A 12,505-nucleotide genomic window follows, 5' to 3' on the forward strand; every position below is an offset into this window, starting at 1 on the left:
CAAGATCTTCACCAAAATCCATTCACTGAGAATAAACGCTCCCAAACCTTTTTACTATCTCTACTCGTCACACCTCGGCCTTATTGTCCAAGGTTGCATTGCATGTCTCAGCTCAAATCAGAGTGCGTGTTTCCTTCTTAGATTGTGTCATTTGAAGAGTTTTAAGAAAGTGGGCAAAACTTTCCAGTATTTCGTAATAAAGAGGCAAAGAGTTGAGAGAAGTCAGACAAAATAAATCTATATTTTCTTATTTTCAAACATTATTAATGATCTTGAGACTCCTCAGATGTAACATCAGCGTGCTCCCGACATGCAATCACTGCCCTAAGCATTATCAGATCAAACCACAGACTGTATGAGAAGTAGTCACTGTGACGTTGTCCATTGGTTTGTGGACTGCCGTTTTGATGCCTCGACTTCTGCGATTTGGCCGTCGTCATATTGTTTTTTTGCAACTAGAGGTGACACGAGAGGGTGGAGCTAAGTAGAACAGAATGCTGAGTAAGAACTTTTTAGGATACCATAATGTTACAATTTACTTTCATGAGCTGAAAACACACTGTGAAAGGGTGAAAGTTCTAAAAGGAAAACACGTACAACTCCCACACCGGGAGCGACCGGTCAATCACAGTAAGCCCCGCCCTAAAGCATCCCCTGCTTTATGGTCTATTTGACTCTAAATGGACCATAATTTACTAAATGAACATCATGCTGTATTGAAGAAGACTTGAAACTAGAGATTGAGACCATAAACTCATGTTTACAATGTTTACTGAGGTAATAAATCAAGTGAGAAGTAGAGTCATTTTCTCATAGACGTCTATACAACCAGAGGAGTCGCCCCCTGCTGGCCAGTAGAGAGAATGCACGTCTAAGGAACTTCCACATTGGCTTTACTTTGCCACCTGGTTCAACCCGACAACTTTTGTTTAACATTGCAACTGCGCACCTGCAGCTCGTTGGCGTTAATTAAGATCAGCTGTGTTCCAAGTCGCGTGTAGTAATGAACTGGAGTTACATAAAGAAAGTTGAGGAATCATCCCCAGCTCTGTTGTCGCAGGCAACTGAACTCGATTGAGATAATGAACAAACTCAGAGTATTGAATCCAATTTAGCGTTACATTCATTACTGACTTGGTTTTAGTTTAACTTTACTCAAAGAAGTTCTAACTTCAGCTCAGATGCAGGAGCACTTGGGGCTGGCTCACTGGGGGATTTGACTGTGCAAGTCCGGCACGGTGCTGTGCCCAGCATTCATTGCCTATTTTGGTCCTCTGGACTACAGAAGCCCAGTGAGGCCAGTGAGATAAATACATATTCTGGTGATCTATTATCTGAGTGTGATCTAAATAGTTTTCTCTCCTGTGTTTATGACTTAAGAACAGGTTTGCCAGAACAATCATTCTAAGTTCCTGCATGTTTGAAAAAGATGGACGTTGCTAGGTGTACAAAAAAGTTTTGCCAAGATAATTTTTCTAAGTTACTTTTCTTTTCCATCTGCACCATTAAGCCATGTTCCAAATAGGACGGCACATAGCGCTGATGAAAAATGTATTTCTAGTCAAATGAAAGACATGTCAATAGTGTTACATAACTTGCTAGCACACAAATGATGTACCTTGTGTTTAGAGTGCATGGAGGAATTAAAACATGCTTTTAGTCCTATTTAGAACGTGCTGCCCACTAGCCATGTGTTCCAAATGAGTATTACATCAACAAACAGTTAAAAAACACAAAAATCACCAACACCAAAAAAACATTTCACCTGGTTTTACGGAAGAAAATTAGGTAACTTAAAAACTAAATCACTTTTTTTTCTTCACCTGTTTCAGAGATGGAAAGAAAGGAAACAGGAAATAAGGAAAGATGATCCAGGTAAAACCTTTTTCTTCACCTGTTCTTAAGTCCTAAACTATTTAGATCAGCCTTAGAAAATTAGGGTTAGGGTTAGCCTCTCAAGGCTTCCGTACTGGACAGCTTAGGTACGCAGTGATGTCTGAATATTGCATTATGTTACAATTACAGTTTTAGGAGCTAAAAAGCTTAACACACAGGAGAAGTGTTTCCTTTATGGCTTTCTACCAGAAAAGCTTTATTTTCTTTCGAACCATGATCCTTTCTTGAACCTAACCAAGTAGATTTGTTGCCTAAACCTGAGGAGATTTCTGTCAGGAAGGGCTGAAGCCAAACTTGGCCCCCTGCACATCCACTCCTGGAATACAGTCGTTAAACTGTTTAAATACACGACAACCCTTGATCATTCATCTCTTTATCATCTTTATTGAATTTAGTTTCTTTTTTAACCACATATACAATTGGACACAGTCAATTTAGTGACATTATCAAACAGTGATCCAGAATAACAGGGTGTTTTAATCACAGGGGCAGAATCGATTTTAAAAAAGGATTCTACTTCTATGCTTCCAATACTGAAACACGACAGAGGGGAGATGCCATGAGAACAAAGTAAATGTACACCTCACTGCAAACATCCTGAAACAAGGAGACCTGTGGACGGTGCTATAGATCTATCCAGAGCGGGGCCAAAATGTGTGGATGGATGAGACAAGAGTTTCCAAAGTGGCGACAGAAATGTCGCCCGTTGCATTCACAGTTTAAACCAGAGGAAGCCACTGAATCCTCTCTGGTGTGGGGGCCGTTTTTTGGCTCTTGAGGCTATAGGGCACATGTTTCCAGTTGAAGAGCGAGTCAACCAAAGCCCTGAGTGTAGAAAGTCGTACTTGTTCCTTTCGAAGCCAAACCTGAGTTAGCCCGGCTCTAACTCTGCAAAAAGCCCTGAGTTTTGGCCTGCGTATCAGGCCATGTATCACATATGAAGGGGATGTGTTTTCTGTCTTTGTGTATGTGTGTGTGTGTGTGTGTATGTGTGTGTGTGTGTGCTAACGCTGCATGCTGCTATAAAGTACTGACCGAACTGCTAACATCTATGGGGCGCCAAAATGTTCAATATTAAATAAATAAATCATTGTGATATAAATATTCACATGAATAAACTGTGTAAGATATATAAATAAAACAATCATCTGTGATATCATGACTAAGACATTATTCTTATTATCATTATAATGAAATGTTATGTCATCATAAGTGATGAAATATCAGATTTTTATAGATTGCATTGGCCCGATAGGCGGGAGGGCGTCGACTGCACCACCGTCGTGAAAGGTGACATGAAATTATGAAACGTGACTTTATGAAATGAAACTGTAAATGACACAAAAGTGTCATCGGGAAAAATGCCACCATGAAATAAAAGCAGACCCTTTTGATACAAACATGTCCATTATAAATTATATCCAATCAAATTAAGTTTTTATGAAAAATGAATAAATGGTGAAATAGCATTTTAAAATAATGAGTTGACTTTTGAAAATGTCTTTAATTATTCCATAAAATTCTGGATAATTTCCTAATTTTACATAGTTTATTCATATATGCTTATTCATTGCATATTGTCTTATTTATTATTGAACACTAGACTTTTTATTAACATAATACGCAGAGCTCAAACCTACTGGATCTCTTCAGGTGGAATAAGAGTGAAAGACGTGAAGGCACTCAGGCCCCCGGATCAGTTTTCTTTTTTTTTTCAATGAAGCAAACATCATCAGGGGAGAGCTGATCTCACAACCTGCCACTAGGGGGCAGCTTAAGTACTGTGTTGCTGCTCGAAGTATCATGGCAACCGCTTTAAAAAGTCATAGTGATGTCACATCCCTGATTCTCCAAAAAGAAAAAGAAAAGATCACAAAAGCCTGGAGAACAAAAAACCGACCGGAACGTAAAAGCAGCTGGAGAACAGACACACGGGACGCACAGTAACACGGCACCGACACTAGTGGCACTATGAGATGGCAGCGACGCAAATATCATACACGTGCCAATAAAAAAGAAATCAAGATCTTCACCAAATGTATCATCATGTATCAGCATAATCAACGTTAAACAATGAATCAGCAATTCCAACCTCTCCCCCTCTCTTAGTCCATCGGCCTGAAAAGGGCCCGTCCTCTGAGGCCGAATCCGACTTTTTTGGCAGCGGGGGCAGCTTGAGGAAGAGAGGAGGAGGAGGAGGAGGAGGAGGAGGAGGAGGAGGGAGCAGTGGCGGCGAGGGCGGATGACGGCACGGCAGGCTGGCGAGACAGGAGCTCCTTGAACACGGAGTTCATCTGACGGCTGATTATGTCCTGAGAGGGAGGGAGAGAGGGGGTGAGGCAAACAGTTAGGGGGAGACACATGGAGGATAACGAAAATGTAGCATTAAAGCATTTATATTCAAGTATTTCTGTTGTTTAGAATCATGGCCTTTGGCTCAACCGTCACAACAGTTTCAATGTGCAAAGACAAAGAGCCGAGCTGACTCGCTGAACTCTTACTTTTAAAACGCCGTCCTTGGATAAAAAGTGCAATCACATGACATCAGTCCTCAGAATACACAGAGCTCACATTAGCACACGTTTCAGTGCTGTTGTACTTCCACACATATCACTGCATTAATGCAAACCATACAAACTGCTTTTTTTCGTTTATTTTTCTAGGAAATAACTTCAATTACTGTTAATGACTGCTTGCATCACAATACAGTGCTGCTGTGGCTTACAGCTCCAGCCCCACCCCCGAAACTGGCTCCTAGTCCTCAGCCAGTTTTGACACAATCGGCGAAGTTAAAGTGCCCTGCCCATCCCCCACCTCCACCTCGGCTCCACAACCATCCTCTGTCTCCCCTACTTGATAAAGGCAGGGCAAGGCAGGGCAGGCCGGTGCGGAGGACTCGGAGCTGGAGTGATGTGATCCACTATCTTGGATGCTATAATTGATATCTTCTGGGTCCAGGCTACAAGGCTAATGACAGCAATGACTCTCTCCAGGAAAAGTCGGGGCCCTGTATGCAGCTAGCCTTCTCAATTCCTGTTCTGCTAGTTTATAGAAAAAGAAAGGTGAGGCTGCGAAGAAACAATAGTAAACCTGCAAACTTATCAAACTTAACATACATTCCTCGTCAGCCTGTCCAAATAAATTGGGCAAAGAAAGCTTTAACCACATTAAACTTAGCTTTATTAAATGTCAGGTCTCTGTCAGGAAAAACATTTTTAATCAATGATTTTATTGTTAGGCACAAACTGGACATTTTGTTTTTAACTGAAACATGGTTAAATCAAGATAACAGTGCAGCTGTTCTTATTGAATCAACACCTCACAACTTCAGTTTCATGAGTGAAACAAGAGCGCATAAGAAAGGAGGTGGAGTTGCTATTTTATTTAATGATTCTCTTCAATGCAAGCAGATGTCCTTTGGTCATTTTAATTCTTTTGAATATGTGGCTCTGAATTCCACTCGAGCTTTATTCCTAAACATTTACAGACCGCCTAAATACTGTGCAACCTTCTTTGATGAGTTTACTGAAGTGCTGTCTATAATCTGTATTGATTTTGACTGTGTTGTTATTGTTGGTGATTTTAATATCCATGTTGATAATCCCTAGGCCAGAGGGTCTATAGAACTATGTGATGTCCTTGATAACTATGATCTGACTCAGCATGTGACAGGACCCACCCACAACAGGGGTCACACTCTGGACCTAATCATCACCAAAGGTGTAAACATTTCCAAGGTCGCTGTGACTGACGTTGCACTCTCTGATCATTTCTGTGTTTTCTTTGAGAGTGCAGTCTCCTTGCACACGAATGTCCAAACCAAGGTTGTGACAAAGCGTTACATCTCTGAAAACACCAGTGAACTATTTATTCAGAAGTTCTCCTCCACACCAGCCCTCTGTTGCATCTCAGTCAATGAGCTTGTAGATGGCTTCAATTTTAAAGTTAAAAATAGTATTGATGCCATTGCACCCACTAAAGTGAAGGTTGTCTCGGGTAAGCAAAGATCTCCTTGGAGAAATGCTACGCTGGTCAAAATAGAGAAACGAGAGTGTCGGAAAACTAATCTCCAGGTTCACTGTGATATCTATAAAGAGAGACTTCGCAATTATAATTTGGAACTTAGAAATGCAAGGCAGTCCTTCTTCTCTGACATCATAACCAAAAACAATAACAATACACGTGCCTTATTTGCTACCGTCGACAGGCTAACAAACCCTCCAGTGTCGGTAGCTGCTGAGCTCCAATCCACCTGGGCATGCAATCAATTTGCCTCCTTTTTTACTGCCAAAATTCAGAAAATTAGACAAGCAGTCAGTGCCTCCACACCAACCACAGGATATGTGTTGTCCCCTTCCCTAAACAACATCCATTCAAATATCATGACACAATTTCATTCAATCGACCGTAGAAGCCTAGAAGACATTATACAACATCTGAAGTCATCCTCCTGCTGCTTGGATATTCTACCAACACACTTTTTCAAAAATATTTCAAACTGCATAACCACTGATCTTTTACAAATTGTAAACACATCCTTTCTCTCAGGTGTCTTCCCACAAGCCCTAAAAACTGCAGTTATTAAACCGCTCCTAAAGAAAGCTAGTTTAGACTCCGCAACAATGAAAAATTATAGGCCAATATCAAACCTCCCATTTTTAAGTAAAATAATTGAAAAGCGGTTTTCCAACAGCTGAACAAATTCTTGGCCGTAAATAACTGCTTTGATGTCTTCCAGTCAGGCTTTCGACAGCACCACAGTACTGAAACTGCTCTTGTTAAGGTTTTCAACGACATCCACTTAAACACAGACAACTTTTCATTTCGGTCAATTTAAAAAAATAAATATAATGTCTCTCCTCTTAATGGAGAAGTCCCCTGGTAGCAATTCATTGCACCATATCGCTGATTTCCAGGCTGCTGGACCCTGAATACAAAGGTTTTGAGAGCAAAACTAGGGCCGACAGAATTTACGGTTTCTCAAGATTCGTGGGCTTCACAGGTGTGATGTGTCAGCCTGCAGAGTCCAGGACGAACCACCAACCTTGTCGGCTGCTGGTCTCTCCGCCTGACCAAACGGAGGTTTGTCTGTGGGTCTGAAGGCGCCCTGTCTCACAGTGTCCAAAGTGTGTCTTCGCTCCTGAGACCTAAAAGACAAGAGGCAACACGGGTTAGACAAAACCACGAGTGACGATGGATGGAGGTTACTGAAGATCTGATCTGAGCCATGTTTCATGTTTTGGAGAGAGAAGCTTTTCTACATCTTCTCACACTACAAAGATAACTCACATCACATCAGATCATGGCAACTGTTCACATTTCAGTCAACAATTGAATGCAGAATATCTTTTCCTGTATGTGTTCCTCTGTAGCAGCTTAATTGGCACTTGGCAAGACTAAAGCTTTGTTTATCCTCGCGCTAGGTGCCATAGCACGAGCTCTGAGCATGCACGGAGGCGTTTATGCTCTCTGCGCCGCATTAGTCTCCGAAAAATGCCAGAGGGCAAACAAACAAAATAAACTGTGAGGAACCAAACAGACAACGAGTGTAACTCATAGATATGCCCATAGACTGTAGGTGTAACCGGCAAAAAGCCATGAATCAACCTCCACCATAGTGTTTCTGTAGTGTCTGTTTGAACTATTTGTGACAGTCACGTGATCGTGTGCGCCAACTTACAATAAATCAAAGGTGCACGACCAAAGCGCCGCGGCCACTTTTACCACACGAGTATACTAGGTCGAGTACAAACTGAGCTTACCGCTGCCGCCCATCTAGTGTTGATGCTGTGTGCAGGACTGTTAGGGTGCCTGTTATTAGCTGGTATGATGTCTGATTTTTGGAGAGAGAAGCCCTTTGATTCTAAACCTGCAACAATTGATTTTTTGGTCACTTGTGGGCGGCGGAAACAAGCTGTGAACACAACACTGACGTATTATCGACTTACAAAGTCGACACCATGAGTCGTTGTTCTGTCTCTCTTTTAGCTCTGTTTGGGTCTCCACCAGCCCCTGAGGGAAATACCTGGCTCTTTTAGCTGCTTCAATGCTAAATGCTTTGTTCACCAGCTAAGCCCTAACTTTGGTCTGACCGCTGTGTGGTGCTGCTGGGTAGGTAGCGTACAGCGGGTTCATCAGAGCCTTTTCACTGAAAAACGACACTGAAAAGGATGTGGTGAGGGTGAACCAAAGCAGTAGAGTTGTGGGTCGTTAAAAAAACAAAACAATGAGCTGAAAGACACTAAACAGACACATACAGCTGAGCTGAACCGCGGAGTCAGCTGATGATTGTCTGTGGGTTCGCCGATACGAGCGACCCCTTTAAATACACGTAGTCATACGATCCATTGTCCATTAAAAACATTGCTCACAGCTGCTTTCAAGTATGTTAATAGAATGTTGTGCGTTTGTCTGTTATTCTTCTTTATGTTGATTGTTTCCACATAAATAACATTTATCCTCTATAGTTCTCTATATATATTCCTATATGTAAGTGTCTATAAACCTCTTTGTATTTGAGTGATGAGTCAAGCACAGAGTGTTATACAGAACATGCATTGCCTCCAAAGTGCATGTCAGTCTTACACTGGCAGGTGTCGCGCAGCAGGAGAGGTTGGCGGCTTTTGACCGGGGCTCCCCTCGCTTCCTCTCTGTCTCCCAGGCAACGAAGCGCTGTCGCTGTTCACCCGCATCCTGTCGAGACGCGCACAGAAACTTTGCAAATACTTGTGTGCATCCATGTGAGTTTGCTCGTGTGTGTGACCGTGTGCAATAATGAGAAAGTGAGTATTTCTGTCTTTGTGTGTGTGTGTGTGTGTATTTTGCTGTCCACATCTATTGTGCCTGAATACATTCATATATTGCAGTGTGCATTCAAGTGCGTATGTATGTGCATGTGTGTGTGTGTGTGTGTGTACCGGGTTGTGTTCTCCGTCTGTAGATCGTCTGCTGTCAGGTTTCCAGTGCTGCCTCCGCCTCCTCTGTCCTCTCTTTTCCCTCGCTCTGATCTGAGGGAGGAGAAGAAGAGAGACACATATTCAGAAGATAGTTCACTACGAGAAATATGGGATTAGGGTTGAGTGACAGAATAACCGTAGGTGGGAGCAGGAGTGATATTAAACGTGACCAGATTTTTATACAGAAAATTTTGAAGATGAGACAGAAATCTATAGCGAGTGGACAAAATAATGGCAAATAAAATGCAATGTAACAACTCTTCAAAAACACTATCTTTGTTAATTTGTCCACCCCTTGTTTATGCAACCTGCTCTTTCTCTGTACAACTCATAGACTGTATATAAGAAGTGGACGTAGTCTTCCTGACCTCACCCACTGGTCTGTGGACTGCCTCCGGTTCTGCCGAGTGAAGCCAATGCAGAAGTGTCTTAAAACCTGCATTATCTCTACTGAACAGCAGGGGGCGACTCCTCTGGTTGTATAGAAGTCTATGAGAAAATGACTCTACTTCTCTCTTGATTTATTACCTCAGTAAACATTGTAAACATGAGTTTATGGTCTCAATCTCTAGTTTCAAGTCTTCTTCAATACAGCATGATGTTCATTTAGTAAATGATGGTCCATTTAGAGTCAAATAGACCATAAACAGAGTATGCTTTAGGGCGGCTTACTGTGATTGACAGGCCTCTGCCGCTACCAGAGACGTATACGGCGTCTCTACGTCACTCCTCCACATTCCAAATATGGTAACTTCTGTTCATTGGTTGCAAAAAAAACAACATGGCGACGGCCGTAATCCAAGATGGCCGCGGCGAAATCACCGAACTTGAGGCTTCAAAACAGCATTCCATAAAGCAATGGGTGACATCACGATGACTATGTTCACTTCTTATATACATTCTATTGTTAGCCCGCTACAATGGTCGCAATGGCAACGGTAGACATGAAAAAGGCCGGCACACCTCTAACCATCCGACTACATTGATTTGAATGAATTTGTAACTTCCGCCGGTTAAAAACAACGCATCAGGTCTTTGCGAACAAAAACGAAGAAAAATGTATGTAAATTTCAAATTCAGACTCTGGTCTGAGAGGCAAACACAGTCTTCTTCCAAAACTCAAATAAAATGTAGTGTCTCAAATTGGGATCGAGGCCTCCGAAATCCACTTCAAGATCCGCTCCCCGTCATAAAGGAAGATCGTCTTGGCAGCTGTTCTGGATGAGTCTCGCAGTGGTCGGTGAACGGTTGTGAAGTGGAAATGTCACTCACCCTTCCAGCACGCTGATGTACTTGTGAGGGATGAGACCCTTAGCCCCTCCCACTTCGCCTCTCCACCAATCACAGGAGGCCTTGCTGTGAAGGATGAGAAGCTCCCCTTGCTTGAAGGACAGCTCTGCTGGAGATCTCGCCGTGTAGTCAAACATAGCCACCGCCTCCCACTCTGCACACACATGCAGGGTTACAATCAGCTTAGGCCCAACACATGTATTCTTACGAATCCTAATCTTAAATCTTTGTTGTACATTTATGTACAAGTATAGGGAGTGATGCATAGCCTATGTTTAATGGAATCCGGCCTCTGGTAAGTGTGTGCATGTGCGTGTGTGCACTGTATGTCCTCACCGTCCTCACTGGGCAGATGCTCGGTCTCTCCGTCTCCCTCCTCTGTGATTGGTTCACTGCGGACAAGCAGAAGAACCAAAGTCTGTGGTCACTGCACAGTTCCTGTTGTGTTCGACACACAGACCGACTTTCAACCGCTCATGAAATGTCACATAATATTTCACACTGCTGTGAGATTTCTCAAATGACAACTAAAACCTTCACATCACTGATGATGCTCTGTCAAATGTCAAAAAGTTGAATATATATAAATATTCAGGAAGAAAACTGACAGTTTTAGTGAATTACTCAAGAGCTGATTTTGGCGTGTTAGAGGTTTCTATGGACACCATGGACGGGCTGGAGGTTTGTTTTCAGTAGTGAGCAATCAGCTCAATAGTATTAAGCTGTCTTTACACTAGCATGGTATGAAATTCTGTTTCAAGAGGATGAGCCATGAAAAGAGGGGCAAGGGGGGGAAGCTTGGAACCATCTTTGTCTTAAACTCTGACATGACCAACAAAGCTCTGGGGCAACGTGAGGCTGTTGCCCAGTCATTCGTTTATGAAGAGAAGACAGAGATGAGTGGAGGTGACATTCTGTTTAAACGTGAATAATGGAAGCCGGTTTAATCACATAGTTAGATTAATTCAACCATTCAACCAGATTTGACCAAAATACATCAAGACCATTTTCGTACCAAGCCCCGAAACTGACTAAATGTTGCATAAGATTATTAAACAAGTCAAGAACATAACGAAAAAAAATGAATCTAGAATATAAAAAAATAAAAAGCTTCAGAATTTTTCTTTAACCTGCAATGTTAGTTCAAAAGCAAAACGCTTTTAATATTTGTCTTGCTACTATCAGTTGCCAAATTGAATTAGCATTAGCTAGCTAACACTTTTAGCCTTAGCTTGCCAGCTAAAATAATAATATCTTTTTTATTAATGTTGTAATATATTTTATCAATCAGAATTCTGTTGGCCTCCATTTTAATTATTTAACAATAAACATTCATTATTGATTCAATTATATTTTTGACTTGTCAGATGATTTTACTAAATGTTGTCACTTTGGGGTATGAAGCTTTTGGCCGAATATTTGCAACAAATAATGCATTGGCATTTCATCACAATAAATACCACATCAATGACTACTCATCTCTCACCAGTACTCCTGCTCCAGAGTCATGTGCTTCTCGTAGACGGGGCCCGGCAGCTCTGATTGGCTGGGGTAGATGATGTCATGCTGGAGGATCATGGTTTTGACAAGATCGTTGACCTGTGGCTGCCTGGCAACGGCGTCATCGGAGTCCAACCCCCTCAGCAGGCTCGGACCGAAGCAAACGGCCAGGTTGTAGGGCTGCATCATGTTCTCGTCGCTGTACTGAGTCACACTGGAAAAAAACAGATTGTTTTATTTGTAAACTTTTATGACCATAGCAGGGAGTGCATGTGATAGAATATCCCACACTGGGTTACGTTGTAGCTTACTGATTGAGGAAAGCGAAAAGGTAGCGCATCACGATGAGGAGAGGCCTCGGGAAGGTGGAGATGATCGCCTTAATCTGGACATCTTTCTCCGTCACCCCCTCGATTTCTGATGATGATAGAGAGGAGAGGAGCAGGATGAGTAAAGATTCAGCTTGTGTTTGTTGCAGTCGCAGTCTCTCCATGCCTGCAGCTGTTAGAAAATGTGTCACATGCATAAACCCCTCAAAGTTCAGACTTAAATAAAGTAAGTACTTAAACTACTGAGGTTGCAATGGCTAGGTTGATTTAGTATGCAGCTGACGGGAAACACAAGCATTTATGGGGAGTAAACAACCAGCGGGCAGGTTCACAACCCTGATTAGCTGTGCTGATTCTGACTCAGATTTTCTGTTTTTGGAAAACAGAATTGGGCCTACAGGAATAACGGAGGCAGTGAGAGAGAGAAACAGAGACAGTGCAAACAAGACAGTGAGATGCACCGGTAGACAGAGGAGACGTTGCACCATCTTGCATCAACAGTCAGTATTTTGCTGGGGAGAATTGCCTCACCAA

General features: G+C 42.3%; 1 protein-coding gene across 1 annotated transcript in view; it reads right to left on the minus strand.

Moving 5' to 3' along the window:
- Positions 1-2,260: 2,260 nt before the first annotated feature.
- arhgap4b (Rho GTPase activating protein 4b) overlaps positions 2,261-12,505 on the minus strand; it is a 32,230-nt gene continuing 21,985 nt past the window's right edge. The window contains exons 17-24 of the mRNA XM_076095487.1: positions 11,954-12,059; positions 11,629-11,856; positions 10,479-10,534; positions 10,125-10,296; positions 8,814-8,903; positions 8,482-8,589; positions 6,941-7,043; positions 2,261-4,208 (exon numbers count right to left, since the gene is read on the minus strand). Coding sequence (XP_075951602.1) covers positions 4,002-4,208; positions 6,941-7,043; positions 8,482-8,589; positions 8,814-8,903; positions 10,125-10,296; positions 10,479-10,534; positions 11,629-11,856; positions 11,954-12,059 — 1,070 coding nt within the window. The 3' untranslated portion in view covers positions 2,261-4,001. The remainder of the gene's footprint in view (positions 4,209-6,940; positions 7,044-8,481; positions 8,590-8,813; positions 8,904-10,124; positions 10,297-10,478; positions 10,535-11,628; positions 11,857-11,953; positions 12,060-12,505) is intronic.

Source organism: Anarhichas minor, unplaced genomic scaffold, assembly GCF_050575085.1.
Source record: "Anarhichas minor isolate MPS153535 unplaced genomic scaffold, ASM5057508v1 ptg000020l, whole genome shotgun sequence".
Lineage (NCBI taxonomy): Eukaryota > Metazoa > Chordata > Actinopteri > Perciformes > Anarhichadidae > Anarhichas > Anarhichas minor.